General features: G+C 42.6%; 1 protein-coding gene across 1 annotated transcript; it reads right to left on the bottom strand.

Moving 5' to 3' along the window:
- Positions 1 to 1,643: 1,643 nt before the first annotated feature.
- Positions 1,644 to 13,263, bottom strand: LOC143893524 (uncharacterized). Its single transcript, XM_077399018.1, has 5 exons — positions 10,785 to 13,263; positions 9,961 to 10,720; positions 9,777 to 9,863; positions 1,854 to 1,957; positions 1,644 to 1,723 (listed from the first exon to the last, which is right to left on the bottom strand). Exons 1-5 carry the CDS (start codon positions 13,261 to 13,263, stop codon positions 1,644 to 1,646), a joined length of 3,510 nt encoding a protein of 1,169 aa, XP_077255144.1.
- Positions 13,264 to 15,717: the final 2,454 nt, after the last annotated feature.

Raw genomic sequence — 15,717 nt, forward strand, 5'->3', positions numbered from 1 at the left:
AACCCTTCAACGACCCCATCCGGCGCAAAAGCGGCCCGTCGGGCAAAATTTAGATATAAGTAAGTGCGGCTAAGTTATCCGCGGAGCAACGGCTCCAGTAGGTTAGATAAATTTAAGATGGTTTCATTCCGGTCGATTCGACATTATAGATTTACGTTAGTATACACGGCTCAAGCAAGAAGTAATTTAGTTTAAGGGTCGCGCGCGAATCGAGCCGGGGACAACGCGACCCAGGCAAGAGCCACACACAATCTTCAATGACTGGCTGGCGATCTCGGTAACCGCGAGTCATCTCCGGGAGCAAAGCATCCCTGACCGCTCAGGGAGGCCCGAGAAGCGTGAAGTAGAGGTCGGCGTCGAGATCCGACCCGTAGAACGCGAGATACCCAGCTGTCGGCGATTTTGATAACCGCGAGTCATCTCCGGGAGTAAAGCATCCCTGACCGCTCAGGGAGGCCCGAGAAGCGTGCAGTAGAGGTCGGCGTCGAGATCCGACCCGTAGAACGCGAGATACCCAGCCGTCGGCGATTCCGATAACCGCGAGTCATCTCCGGGAGCCAAGCATCCCTGACCGCTCAGGGAGACCCAAGAAGCGTGCAGTAGAGGTCGGCGTCGAGATCCGACCCATAGAACGCGAGATACCCAACCGTCGGCGATCTCGGTAACCGCGAGTCATCTCCGGGAGCAAAGCATCCCTGACCGCTCAGGGAGACCCGAGAAGCGCGCAGTGGAGGTCGGCACCGAGATCCGACCCGTAGAATAAGAGATACCCGACCGTCGGCGATCTCGGTAACCGGGAGTCATCTCCGGGGACAAAGTGTCTCTGATCACTCGGGGAGACCCGAGAAGCACGCAGTGGGGGTCGGCGTCGAGATCCGACCCATAGAACGCAAGATACCCGACCGTCGGCGATTTCGGTAACCGGGGGTCATCGCCGGGAAATATATGGCCCTGACCACTCGCGGAGACCTGGTACGCGTGCAGATAGGGTCGGCGTCAAGATCCGGGGCGTGGTACCCGAGATACATAGCTGTGAGCGATCTCGGTAACCGGAGGTCATCGCCGAAAACCGAACCCGGGAACAGGCCTACCAGGTCCCCAGACAGAGTCAGAGGGGGTTGCCGTCGACGGCGAACAGCACCAGGTAGATCCGGACATCTTCTTCGAGAAGTTACTCCGGATGCCGCAACTGTGACCCGGAAGACGACGTGCGCGCGGGTTGGCGACGTGGTAACGTGCGGGGTAAAAGGGGTGAAAAACCACTACCTTGGGGAAGAGAGAGAGCGTCATCCGTAAGGCGAAGGGCGCGGAAATTTCCACCGCGAACATCTGGCGAACACCTGTCGCGGCGAAAGCGGTAAACACCTATTGTAACTGCGTAGCGTGGAAAATTACCGAAAGAGAAAGCGGGCAATACGGCCGGAGTGGAGTTAAACTCCGAAGGTGGGGAGCCACAGCGAGACGCGGGAGTCGCGGGACTCGAGGCAGTCTCTCGGGGATCGTTGAACGAGTAAGATCTATTACACGCCGTATATATATCGTGGCCGCGCTAAACTTCGCGAGCGTAAATCGGGTGCGTTGTATTACCTTTCGCGACATCCGAAACAACCGGGAACGCCCGCGTAAAACGTTAACTGTCGCAATTACAATTGCGAATGGCATACGATTGCCGAACGAATCATTGTGCGCCGTAAAGCGACAAGGCACTTGGCCTCTGCAATACCTGTGAACAGCAACTTGTGCAATACAAAGATTTGTCGACAACCAATTGTGTGAATCGAGAATATTGAATAAATTGTTGAGTCATAGCATGAAATATTTCGAGAATTATTCTACTTACCTTACACACTTACCTGGTCTATCGGCGTCGATCCATCGAAGTTCCTCGTTGATCCTGGTCGGCGGTGGCAGCGGCGACACTGGGCAGCGGCGGCGATGATCCATCCGTGGCGGGATCCTGCAAATAAGGAAAATTATTTAGATTGACGATTCGAGAAATCAGAGATACCTACCTTCTCGGTTATTCGAGGTCAAACCGAGTGGCGACCGTTGTTTTATAGGACATCCACGCGAATCGCACCATCCTGCAGTACCGTTTGGTTACAACCTCACCAAGGTTTGAAAGATCCCTGCCATTTTCTCCAGCTTGTATCTTCAAGAGAAATGCATCAATTTGAAGTGTCTTTTTTTTAATCGATGAGTCTTTTAAAGATCTACAAGACTGTGCAAGTTAGAATATTCCAAGTTAAAAAATGTAAATGTTATTTAAAAAAAAAAGGAAAACGTGTTTTTCTAAAAAAGAGAAAAATTTTACTTTTTTTAAATTGATGTAGTACTGACTAAAAAAAGATACAAGGGTTTTATGAATGTCTTAAAAACCCTGCACGTTTTAACAATGTGCAGGGTCTCTCAGACCCAGGTGAGGTAACTGAGAGTTAATTTATTTAAAAATTATACAACGTAGCTAGTGTTTGCTAAAGTTAATAAACATATATGTAAGTCTCGGAATCAGAGACGCAATAGACGCGTGGGAGAGAGAAGCGCAGAATTGATCGACAAGTGTAGTTGCAGCAAGTGATTATTGTATTTACATAAAACAAAATGGTTACAATTTCTATAAGTGCTGCACAAAATTACCTTAATACTAGTACCGCACCTGAATCAACACAATTGTCGGTATCTCATTCTAGCTGTACAATTCTAGCTTTATAGCGAACGACTATGCCGTGAGACGGCTAACCAGCGAATCCTCCCGTCGCTGGACGGCTTGGCAGCGAATCCCTCGCTGCCAGCGCTCTGTGTTTATAATGAGTATCTCTTGGTCACGTGCCTGACGTAGTCAGTGCCGTAGTCGTCAACGTGACCAAGTTTGATAAGGCGTCAGGCTTACATATACAGGGTGCCCCAGAATTCTTGGTACTTTTTTCATATTTAGATAGAGCGAGCCAAACTGAGTCGAAAAATCATGTACCATTTTGCAATTTTCGCAATAGTTGACGAGTTATTAATGATTAAAAATCGACGTATTAGCCCGCCCTCCGCCAAATCCAAGCGCGCGGCGAGATGCGGCCGCCCCGCGGTCGGCGCGCGGGCAGTTGTTTACTACAAGCGGTGATGATTACGCACGAGCGGCGCGTAACGCCGGGCCCCTGTCCTAAGCGATGATATAGTTTCTCGTCTTTTTTAAATAGAAATAAAATTTTCTAACAACATAGAAAATTTTTTTGTGCGTACGTATGTACATATGTGTGCACATGCATACACAAGAAAATATCAATTCTACTGCTTAAAAAAGCGATTACTCAATTTACCTTTTTTTTTTTTTAGTAAGTAACGGTTGTCTTTAAGCAAGAATATTTTCTTGATAATAGTCTTAAAATGTACAAATTTTAGAAAGAGTCTTTATTATGTACTCGAAAGAAGAATTTATACTTTTTCAAAGAACATAATAAAATTTTATCAAAGAAAAGTCAAAATAATAAATAAAATAATATGAGGACCCTCGAGATTAAAATAGGAGAAGGCTATGAGGGTCAGACGCAGATCACAGTGCGTAATATCAGAAATAAATGATTTATTCGTCGTTTTGATACATTACATCGATCCGTACGTTTCGGCTCAGTTTTGAGCCATCTTCAGCGGTAGTTACAGAAATTAAGGTACACGTTCTCCGTACCGTATGGTGAGTTTACTGATTCAAAGTATCAGAAACATAGACCAATTGATCCATATCTGTAAATTTGTTCAATTAATGTTGAGATATTAAAAAAATCCCTTAAAAAACTCACCATTTGGTCTAAAAAACGTGGAATACAGAACCATGTATACATAATGAATACTCTCTGCGAGAAGACTTGACGATCTTTATCGACACGACACATGCACAGCAATGATATGAAAGGTCTTGCAAGAAGAGGCATGTCGTAAGTCAACACACCGGTGAGGATTATAACAAAGCACGATTTGACACCGTCTCAAAATGACACGGATATTTTGCATCATGCATATGTCACGGTTTTGAGCAAATTGTAATCCATGCTCATGAACTTCGGTCGTTGGCAAATCGGGGTTTTACTATTGGTACATGCAATATTGTGACGGTGTCAAATCGTGCTTTGTTATAATCCTCGCCGGTGTGTTGGCCTACGACATGTCTCTCCTTGCAAGACCTTTCATATTATTGTGTATCGTGTCGACAAGATCGTCAAGTCTTCTCGCAGAGAGTATTCATTATGTATACATGGTTCTGTATTCTATGTTTTTCAGACCGAATGGTGAGTTTCTTAAGGGATCTTTTTAATATCTCAACATTAATTAAACAAATTTACAGATATGGATCAATTGGTCTATGTTTCTGATACTTTGAATCAATAAACTCACCATACGGTACGGAGAACGTGTAACTTAACTTCTGTAACTACTGCTGAAGATGGCTCAAAGCTGAGCCGAAACGTACGGATCGATGTAATGTATCAAAACGACGAATAAATCACTTATTTCTGATATTACGCACTGTGATCTGCGTCTGACCCTCATAGCCTTCTCCTATTTTAATCTCGAGGGTCCTCATATTATTTTATTTATTATTTTGACTTTTCTTTGATAAAATTTTATTATGTTCTTTGAAGAAGTATAAATTCTTCTTTCGAGTACATAATAAAGACTCTTTCTAAAATTTGTACATTTTAAGACTATTATCATGAAAATATTCTTGCTTAAAGACAACCGTTACTTACTAAAAAAAAAATAAAGGTAAATTGAGTAATCGCTTTTTTAAGCAGTAGAATTGATATTTTCTTGTGTATGCATGTGCACACATATGTACATACGTACGCACAAAAAAATTTTCTATGTTGTTAAAAAATTTTATTTCTATTTAAAAAAGGCGAGAAACTATATCATCGCTTAGGACAGGGGCCCGGCGTTACGCGCCGCTCGTGCGTAATCATCGCCGCTTGTAGTAAACAACTGCCCGCGCGCCGACCGCGGGGCGGCCGCATCTCGCCGCGCGCTTGGATTTGACGGAGGGTGGGCTAATACGTCGATTTTTAATCATTAATAACTCGTCAACTATTGCGGAAATTGCAAAATGGTACATGACTTTTCGACTCAGTTTGGCTCGCTCTATCTAAATATGAAAAAAGTACCAAGAATTCTGGGGCACCCTGTATATACAACGTAGCTAATGGCAGGAACTCTTTAGAAAATGCTTTAGTATGCTCAGAATTATTATACGAAAAATATTTTATATAAGCCAAAACTCCGAGATTTCACACAGCGTCTCATCTTCTTCTGTCATGATTACTTTTCGGTTAATATTAATTTTTTTAAATATAACACAAAGATTCTAACGCTCGGAATTCTTTATAAAATGTTTCAATATGGTCAAAACTACTCGAAAAATATTTTACATAAACCGGAACTCCGAGATTTTAAGTGGCGTCTTAACTCGGTATACTCGTTGCATTGTAATTTTTTTTAGTACTTTATAATTAATTTTTTTGCTTTTATATAGCAGAACTCTTTATAGAACTGTTATAGAGCTATAGATCTTGCAAAATCTGATGAGATACAGTGGTGGAACTTGTGTAGGACAAAGTGAGACGCTGCGTGAACCTAGCGTCTCAATTTGTACTGACGCGTTTTTTGGCTTTAATGGCTAGAACTATTTGTTTGAACTATCAGGAACTCTAGAACTATTGAAAAAGAAGCCAGAACTCTCTCAATAATTTGTGAGTTTCTGCAAAATGAGACGATAATTTCACACACACCTCAGGAAGAGAATGTAAAGAATTATTAGCAGAGATATTCTAATTTAAAAGATCTTTAAAATATATTTTTTTCAGGAATGTTTTATAGGGAAACGAAGAAAGTAAATAACGTAAACTTTGCATGTTTTCTTCACTTTATTTTAAAAATTTATTTTTATTTTTTAAGTAAACAAAAATGCTCTTTTTTCTGTTATATCCTGGTCACTATAAATGACAGACGGTGTAAATAATTCTAGCTGTTTTAGGTATCTGAAACGCAAAAAGCTAAAATTTTCTTATTCTGCAGGAGAAGTGTGGCTATCGTCTGAACTAGAATTAAATCATCAATATTTCCATTCTGAGCGGTTTTTTTTTATTAAAAATATAATTTTTTTCAAAATTTTATTAGTATTTTATTATAAGAAAATGTTTATTCTAGTTCAGACGATAGCCATATCACTTATTTTGAATAAGAAAAAATTTTTGGTTTTTACGTTTTTGATACCTAGAACAGCTAGAATCATTTACTTCGTCTCTCATATACTTACGTTTTTTAGTGATCAAGATATAACATAAAAGTAACAAAAAAGAAGAATATTTTTTTTACTTAAAAAATAAAAATAGATTTTTAAAATAAGATTAAAAAAACATGCAAAGTTTAACGATATTCGCTTTCTTCGTTCCCCTATAAAAAATTCCTGAAAAATACTTATTTTTAAAGACCTTCTCCGGCTCCAGTCATACTCAACTTGTATTCATGCTTAAAAAAAAAAAATTATTTTACTAAAGTTAATTTACTAGATATTACATATAACGACTAAAAAAATAAGAAATTAACTTTAAATCGCGTATTTTACACAAGTATTTCTCGAAAACGAGTACCGCAAAGGTATTGAAACTTATCGCATATTATTAATTTCTATTTTTATAGAGCATCATATATTAGTCTTTCAAAAACATTTAGAAAAAACTTTTTTCACAATTTATTAAAATTTCTGTTTCACAATACCTCGGAATAGGAATTCCGTGTTAAAAGTTAAAACTTTGAACCTCAGTATCTCGATTTTTAATACCGCAAGAGGTACTAAAATTTATACTACACATAAAGCACACCTATAAATTAATGTATATTTACAGTTTCAAGAAAATCTAGAGAAAATCGATTTTCCGGAGAACTTCCTTAAGATCTTTCAAACCAGAATACGCTCTTGTAATTTATTATTTGTCATTAACATATTTTATTATTAATCACATACATATAAGTGTGAGAAAGCATATGGTACAAAATAATTTCAATATTCAAATTATTGTAAATAGAGAAATCAATTATTTACATTTTCTTCTGTGTGTGTATGTGTGATGTTATTGACAATAGTTTTTTTGCATGTTTGCATTTCTTTTGCAGATTTTTTACACGCTTAATTTTCACAAGTGTGATGTCAAATAATACAGACAAGATTTATCTGCTACAAGCGTTATTTTGAATGTAAGATTTTAATAATCAAATGTTTTTAATAATCATTTTCAAACTGCAAGCGAGGGACAAGCAATATCATTTACAGTATGTATCCTTAAAATAATACAATCTATTCTAGCAGCACTAGCCACTAGCGTATAATTTGTCCGCCGACATTACGAATTTCTTCTACAGCAACATATAAAATGTTGAACAGTTTTCTTGAACGATTGTAACAACGCTGCATGCCCTTGCATCATTAACCCTCCGAGGCCACACCTTTTTTTTTAATACGCCCCCGGCCACACGCGTGTGAATATGAAAATTCAATTTATCTTTCTAAGCATCGTGAATGTTATTAAAATTAAACAGACATATTTTACATATAATTATATATATTTGTGATGTATTTTTACGTTGTAAATTTGTTATCACACACAAACGTCTTGCTGTTGATTATATTATAGTCTTTTAAAAAACAATATTTATCATATTTAGAAAGACAAATTGCATTTTCATACTCACACGCGCATTAAATGCATTAAAGAAATTTAAAATATATTTTAACAATTAAGATAAGTTTCTGTCTCTATATATAAACTCTTTCTTCCAAGTCTGTCAAAATTTTTTGAAAGAAGAACATTTGAGACAGTATTTTCTTTAAAAAGAAGAATTAACATTTTTTAATAAAATTATTAATTTAGAATGAGAATGTGAGCAATACCTTAACGAATTAATAATGCAAGGACATACAGACGTTATTACAACCATTCGAGAAAACTGTTCAACATTTTATGTGTTGCAGCAGAAGAAATTCGTAATGTCGGCGGACAAATTATACGCTAGTCTGTCATTGCTTGTCCCTCGCTTGCAGTTTGAAAATGTTTGATTATTAAAATCTTGCATTCAAAATAACGCTTATAACCGCTTATAACAGATAAACAAAAATCTTGTCTGTATTTGGCATCACACTTGTGAAAATTAAGCGTGTAAAAAATCTGCAAAAAAATGTAAACGTGCAAAAAAACTATTGTCGATAACATCACACATACACACACAGAAGAAAATGTATAGATAATTGATTTTTTGGTAATTCTTCAGAATAGGGCCTTTTCCGAATTTTGATATTTTCTTGCGGTTTTCTTGATAAAAACCTTTGTTGTGACTCCGACAGTGATAATCAATCGGGGGAGCCCGAAAAATATGCACCCTACCTATTTTTTTTACCTATTTTTACTTTATTTTTGATAAATGTCTAGATTAAGGGCGCATACACTTTCCACGCGAACCGAGGTTCACGCACACTCCCCCCTGATTTTGGGGGAGGTGCGGTAGCCCCGAAATAGTTCACGCATACACTTTCCACGCGAACCGAGGTTCACGCACACCCCCTCCCCGTGCTTTCGGGGGAGGTGCGGTAGCCCCGAAATAGTTCACGCATACACTTTCCACGCGAACCGAGGTTCACGCACACCCCCTCCCCGTGCTTTCGGGGGAGGTGCGGTAGTCCCGAAATAGTTCACGCATACACTTTCCAGCACGCGAACCGAGGTTTACGCACACGTATGTGTATGCCCTGCTTTATAAAAGTTGTGATTTTCGTTAAAGCAGAGCATACACACGTATGTGTGTGCCCTGCTTTATAGAAGTTTTGATTTTCGTTAAAGCAGGGCATACACACGTATGTGTGTGCCCTGCTTTATAAAAGTTGTAATTTTCGTTAAAGCAGGGGATACACACGTATGTGTGTGCCCTGCTTTATAAAAGTTGTGATTTTCGTTAAAGCAGGGCATACACACGTATGTGTGTGTCCTGCTTTATAGAAGTTGTGTTGTTTACATGAAGCCGAGTAGGAACGGGAGGAAAAGAAGACGAAGAATGTACTACGCGACGAACAGAATAATAACAAACGGTCATATAGGTTCATGGCGTGCTTTACAAGCTTGTTTATATATATATATATATATATATATATATATATATATATATATATATTCTTGTATATATATATGTAGGTCTGGAAGTATGTTCCGGGACTTTTATTTTTGATATCGGTATATTCCGGGACATTTGGCAGTTTCCAGGACTGTCCTGGAAAAAATTGATGTCCTACGGCATTTTTCGGGACAATTTTTTGAATCTGATTACATATATATGCGTTATATTCCAGGACTGTACATTTCAAAAAACGTAAACAGTCCCGGAACATACCCCTGGACCTACATATATATATATATATATATATATATATAGAATGAAACATTATATTTAAACAATTAAATACTTTTAAAGCGCGTCACTAACCTACATAGGTTAGTGACGCGCTTTAAACAATTAAATATTTTTAGTCATTTTGAGCAAAAACGCTTTAATTGAGCCTTATTTCATCGAAATTGGAGAGGAGTGAGCTTTCCTTCAGATTTACTAAAATAGGAAAAAAAATAGGTAGGGTGCATATTTTTCGGGCTCCCCCGATTGATTATCACTGTCGGAGTCACAACAAAGGTTTTTACCAAGAAAACCGCAAGAAAATATCAAAATTCGGAAAAGGCCCTATTCTGAAGAATTACCATTTGAGGAAACAAGCCCCTTGAGCAACAATCGGCGGGGTTAGACTTGGTGTCGACATGCCTCCAGCAAGAGATATCTGTGTTGGACTGGATGCGGGCCACACGATTACGCACAAACGTCTTCCAACGGTGGGGGGCCGAACGTATCCAGGCGAGCGCGACCTCGGAATCAGACCACGCGTACGTGCCGTCGATAGTAATCTTAGGCCGGAGGATGTTCCCGATATACTCCGCTAAGTCCGACAGTAAAACGGCTGCGCAAAGCTCGAGTCTCGGCAAGGTGATGGCCTTAAGCGGGGCCACCTTTGACTTGGCGCTGAGCATTCGAATCAGTACCCCGTCCTCGGCGACGATTCTAATATATACAACGGCTCCGTAGCCCTGTTCGCTCGCGTCACAAAATCCGTGTATCTCCCGTCGGATTACGTTGGCCATGGCGATAGTACGAGGTATGCGAATGGAAGCTAGCGCGGGGAGTTCCGATTTGTATCGTCCCCATCGAGAACATATTTCCGAAGGAGGCCTATCGTCCCACTCTAATTTGAGCACCCAGAGTTGCTGTATCAGTCTTTTAGCTGCAAACGTAAGGGGAGTCAGAAAGCCTAACGGGTCGAAAATACGAGCCAGTTCCGAGAGAATGGTGCGTTTGGTACAATCTCTGTCCAACGGGTGGACCTGAAAGCCGAAGTTGTCCGTTTGAGGATACCAACGAAGTCCGAGAACTTTGAGAAACTGATCTTCCGAGGATTCAAACGATAGCAATGATTGACTGCAAAGCTCTGGATCGAGATCTGCTAAGACTGACGGATGGCTGCTGGCCCATTTCCTGAGCTCGAAACCCGCGGTTTTAAGCAAAGCTTGTAGCTGCCGCTGAAGCTCACGGGCTTCCCCCTCAGACTCGGCGCTCGCCACCACGTCGTCGACATAGACGCTCTCCTCCAAGACTGCCGCGGCCAGAGGGTAGCTCACTTTGCCCTCCGTTGCCAATTTCAACAAGCAGGCAATTGCCAGGAGAACACGTCAATCCAAAAGTGACAGTCAACATCAAGTAGTCTAATATCGGATCACTCTCCGAGAAACGCCAGACTATTCTCTGGTAGTCACATTGACCGCGCTCGACCAAGATCCGAAGGAACATTTGTCTGACGTCCGCAGTGAGCGCCACGCGGCCTACCCGGAACCTCAACAATATCACGACTATATCCGTCTGTAACTTAGGCCCGGATCGCAATACGTCGTTCAACGAAACGCCGTTCAAATCCTTCGCCGAGGCGTCAAATACGACCCGCAATTTTGTGGTAGTGCTATCCGATTTAACTACCCCATGATGGGGCAAATAGAACACAGGTCCGTCCACCGGGAACGGCCGTTCAATCAGTTTCATATAACCGTTATTCAAATAATCCTGCATGAATTTGTTATAGCTCAATTTAAACTCTGCATCTAATTTAAAGCGACGCTCAAGTGCGCGAAATCTATTTAGGGCTACTTGACGCGTGCCGACAAAACAAGGTTTATCCCTTTTGAAAGGATACGATACAACAAAACGACCGGACGCGTCCCGACGCGTGGTCTGAGCGAATAATTCCTCGCAACGTTTATCCTCCTGCGAATACGGTGGGACCGATGGAATCTCGTCTAGTTGCCAAAATCGACTAAGAGATGCGTCCAACGAATCGAGAGTCATAAACGAATGTGTGGATCCCGGCGCCTGCGTTGATACCGAACCGACGAGAACCCAGCCGAAGACGGAATTGAAGGCGTCTGGTTCGCCCTTCCTTCCCACGCGACGGCCATCCCGAAGTAACGACGCGAAGATTTCTGCGCCGATCAGGATGTCGATGGGACCGGGTCGGTGATACTGCGGATCGGCTAGCCGCAATCCGTTCAAATGTTTCCACGCTCTTCGCTCGACCTGACTGCTAGGTAACGGGGCGGAGATGCGCGGAAGAATCGTAGCCTCTACTGGGGTGCGCGTGCTTTCCCTGCCCTGTGCTTGTATTACAAGTGAGGTGCGGCCTCGAGTTGCAGCCGCCTTTGTATCATTTACCGCGAGAACTACCGTATGGCACTTGGTTCGTCCGAAACCACCCCTCTGCATGCAACCTTCGGAGATAAAGTTTAGCTGGCTCGCGCTATCTAACAGAATACGAACGGGGAAGGGATTTCCGTGTGCGTCGAGCGCTTCGGCTTGTACCGTCGACAACAATACGATCGGGTTCGACCGCGCGACGCTAGCCATGCTAACGAGGGGTTCGCTTCCCTGCGATGACGTTGTCCCCGATTCGGAGGGTGGTTCGGCGTCTGTGGGTGCATTCGCCGAGCCCGAGTTCTGCTCAAAATGCAGGAGCGTGTGATGTTTGGCCTTACACGACCGACACGTCCACGACGATGGACAGTCATTAACGCTGTGGCCCGCGCGGAGGCAGTTATAGCACAAGTTCGAAGTTTTAGCCGTTGAATGCCTTTCCCGAGGGGATAATTTCAAGAATCGAGGGCATTTAAACACGAGATGTTGTTCCTTGCACACAGGACACTCGGCGGTTCGAGTTGCGAGCGACGAAGCCGGCGCGGAATTCTTTGACGAAGTCGACTGAGACTCTTGCGACGTATTTTGTGAGCCCGATACCGACGCGAGAACCCGGCAGTGATCAGAGAGGAACTTTGTGAGTTGCGTGAATTTCGGTATTTTTTCCGCCCGGTGTTCAGATTCGAACTTCTCGCGGAGCGAACGAGGGAGCTTCTCCAGCAAGAATTTGAGAAGGAGATAATCCCAAGCGTCTGTAAGAAATCCTAATAGATTCAATGCTCGCGTGTTCTCGGTGAAGGTGCTCAACAGCGTGCGCAGGGGGACGGCCGACTCCGACTTCAACGGCTGAGCTTTCAGCATCAAGTCCACGTGATAATCCGCCAAGTCTCGTTTGTTTTGATATCGCGAAATCAAGGCGTCATAAGCTATCGCGTAGTTATCGGCGGAGAGAGGGATGTTCTTGACGACGTTCAGCGCTTCTCCTCTCAAGCAGGATATCAGATATTGATACTTCTCTATGGTAGGAACGTTCCGGTTCTCGTGAATAGAGATGTTGTATAACGCGATGAACGAGGGCCAAAGCGTGAGATCTCCCGAAAATTGCGGAAGTGAGATCTTGGGCAATTCGACCGATGACGTCTGGGCCGGGGCCTGCGGGACCGGAGCGGCTACTCGGTCGGCGCCCACAAATCTCTCGTAACGCCCAATTACCGCGAAGCGCATCTCGTCAAAGTCCCGGCGAATCGAATCTTCCGTTTCGAACTCTTCATCTGAGGCGTTTTGTATTATCTTGAGGTGGGTTGCCTCAAAGTCCTCGACCAATCTGGTCACGATGGGATATCGCACGAGGAAGTTCGGTCTCTGACTTACATTGTCCGCGGCGAGCATCGACAGCTCATGAATCTCCCGCATACGTTTCACGCATAACTCGCGTTTGGTTACATTCCCTCGACTCATGATGCCCGGAATACAACCACTAGGTCAACCGAGATGACGATAGCAGCTCACTTCGATGTGAGAATACCAACAATGCCGGAAGCTAACGGTCTTCAAGTTCCGTAATGTTCGCAAAACAAAACAACTATCTCCTTGTTATGATGACGAGTCGGCTCGGCTCGAATTTCTGTTCGAAGGCACGACGGATATTTTCGAGAGGCTATAATAACGATTCGTACAATTTCAAACGACGGTAGGTTGATGCAAAATGATAGGGTGCGAGCACTGGCGGTAGAGGGGGATCAAGTAGGATGATTAACGAGGAAGATGGTTGCAAAGGATACAAAATAATATAATAGTTAGACCAATAATAAATCAACAATCAGTAATCAATAATCATCAAAATCAAAATTATCAATTAAATTGGCACAGGTACCCGGTTACGACGAAGAAATTGCACTCAGGCACTTATCTGATCGAGCCTCAGTAATACGCGTTGCGTGCGGTCTTACTACATAAGCGGAATATACGACATGAACATACGACATGAGCGGTATACCACATGAGCAATCCACGCCACAAGCATTAATTTATTTGGCTCAATTACAATCACAATCTCCAATGACTAATTGAAATATCATATGAGTGCTGCAATATATTCTATACCGGGGACCAGTGCCGACGAACAGTATACTCGATCGGTGGCAAGTATGTTTGCGAGAATTCCAACGATCGGAATAATAGTTTCAGTATGTATTTTCAATATGTATTTCGAGTCTGGTCGAAACACACCCAGCAACAACGAAAATAATGTAGCGCGTTATTATGGAACGCGAGCTTATGTAGAAAAAATGTGTATATACGCTGCCGGCCCGTGACCGAGCGTCAAGGCCGTCGACGGCGCGGCGAAAACGTATGGCTTAACCGAAAATATTCCAATGTTGAATATTTCGGTTAATGACAATATTCAATAACGAATGACAAAAGCAATTAACCACAAGGCGATCAAACGACAAGTTTTCCGCGCGTATTCTCGTCGCGAAGCAATGTTGCGGCCGAGAGATATCGCGGCGGGTGTAGAATACGCGACTGATTAATTGTAATGCAATCGCGATCAAAACTACTAAGAAATGCTATCCACGAGCGAAAGGTCGGCGTTATTGCTTTAGCGCGCGAGATCCGGCTCGAAGGACCAATGCACGGGGGGGTATGAGGCGCTCCCCGGATTTGCGATTGGTCAACAAAATTTCTCGAAGGACCAGAGGGTCCTCTCGAAAGCGAATAAAGCGAAGCAAGCAAACGAATATAAAAAATTCGAGGCGACTCACCGTGTCGTTGCCCGGCGCCTCCTGGGTGTCGACGTCGTCCTCCCGTTGGCGAGATCTCTGGCGTGCAAGGCGAAAGCATGCAACCGTCCGGTATAGCAAGCGGGCGCGGACAGGCAGGTATAGCAAGCAGGCACAGATAGGCAGGATAGTAAGCAGTCACAGATAGGCAGGATATCAAGCGATTAGGCCTTCGTGGTCTGCGATAGGCGACCGAGCACTCCGAGTTTGCACATGCAAAAACGGTAACGTGTGAGCTTCACGACGTTCGACTGGTGGTGCCTCTCTTCGGCGTTCTCCGGCTCGCGCACCTGCGAAGTACGGCGCGAGCGAGTACCGAATTCTTCTCATAATTGGAGATGCCACCCGTGGGCGTGCAGCACGAGTCGGGTAAGTCGCGCGAATATTGACAAGTGTACTAATCGCGATCCACCGACGTTTCGCTAATAGGCGCGATAATTCATCCGGTATAATTAGTCAATACGAAAACCGTACCATTAACAATGTGAAACGACAACACGAAATCAATCTTATAATTAACTACTATTTACACTATGATACATGGCGGTGCGCCAAACATACATGGCTCTTAACAAATGATTTCATTGGATTTAAATATTTATTTTCTTGGCGTATAGATTTTAAATATTACACTTTTTTTAAAAAAAATGTTACTACATAGAAAAAAATTATTTTCTTGTTAAAGAATAAATGTTTACTTATAACAAGATATTAAGTGTCAAAGAGCATATAAATTTCAACTAAAAAAATTGTTATTTTAATTTTGATATTGTACATTTTTATTTAAATTAAATGAATATATACTTAAATGAAAAACATAATTTAAAAACATATTTATTTGGTTTTTTCGTTTGCTAGGTAGGCTACGCAGACGACATTGTGCTCTTTGCCTCTACCAGGTCTAGTCTGCACGAGAACCTGACACGGCTTCAAGCTGCTTTTGCGCGTAATGGACTAACCATCAACGCAAAGCAAGTAGGAGTGCTGTCCATGGTGGCGTCCGGTAGAGACAAAAAAAAGAAGATTGACACAACACCTTACTTCACCGTGGGGAGAGCGCTGATCCCGCCAAGATCCCCTGTCGATATTTGGGTGTACCTGGGCTGCATGTACAAAGGTGCTAGGAAAT

Source organism: Temnothorax americanus, unplaced genomic scaffold, assembly GCF_048541705.1.
Source record: "Temnothorax americanus isolate GAGA-0224 unplaced genomic scaffold, ASM4854170v1 Scaffold120, whole genome shotgun sequence".
Taxonomy (NCBI): domain Eukaryota; kingdom Metazoa; phylum Arthropoda; class Insecta; order Hymenoptera; family Formicidae; genus Temnothorax; species Temnothorax americanus.

Bases quoted from the DNA above. Each gene is read 5' to 3' on its own strand.
- LOC143893524 (XM_077399018.1), bottom strand. From the start codon at position 13,263: ATGAGTCGAGGGAATGTAACCAAACGCGAGTTATGCGTGAAACGTATG. The intron at 9,864-9,960 runs GTACGCGTGGTC...GCCCGCATCCAG, and splicing joins AAGATTACTATCGACGGCAC to TCCAACACAGATATCTCTTG. The intron at 1,724-1,853 runs GTAAGTGTGTAA...TGCTGTTCACAG, and splicing joins GATCGACGCCGATAGACCAG to GTATTGCAGAGGCCAAGTGC.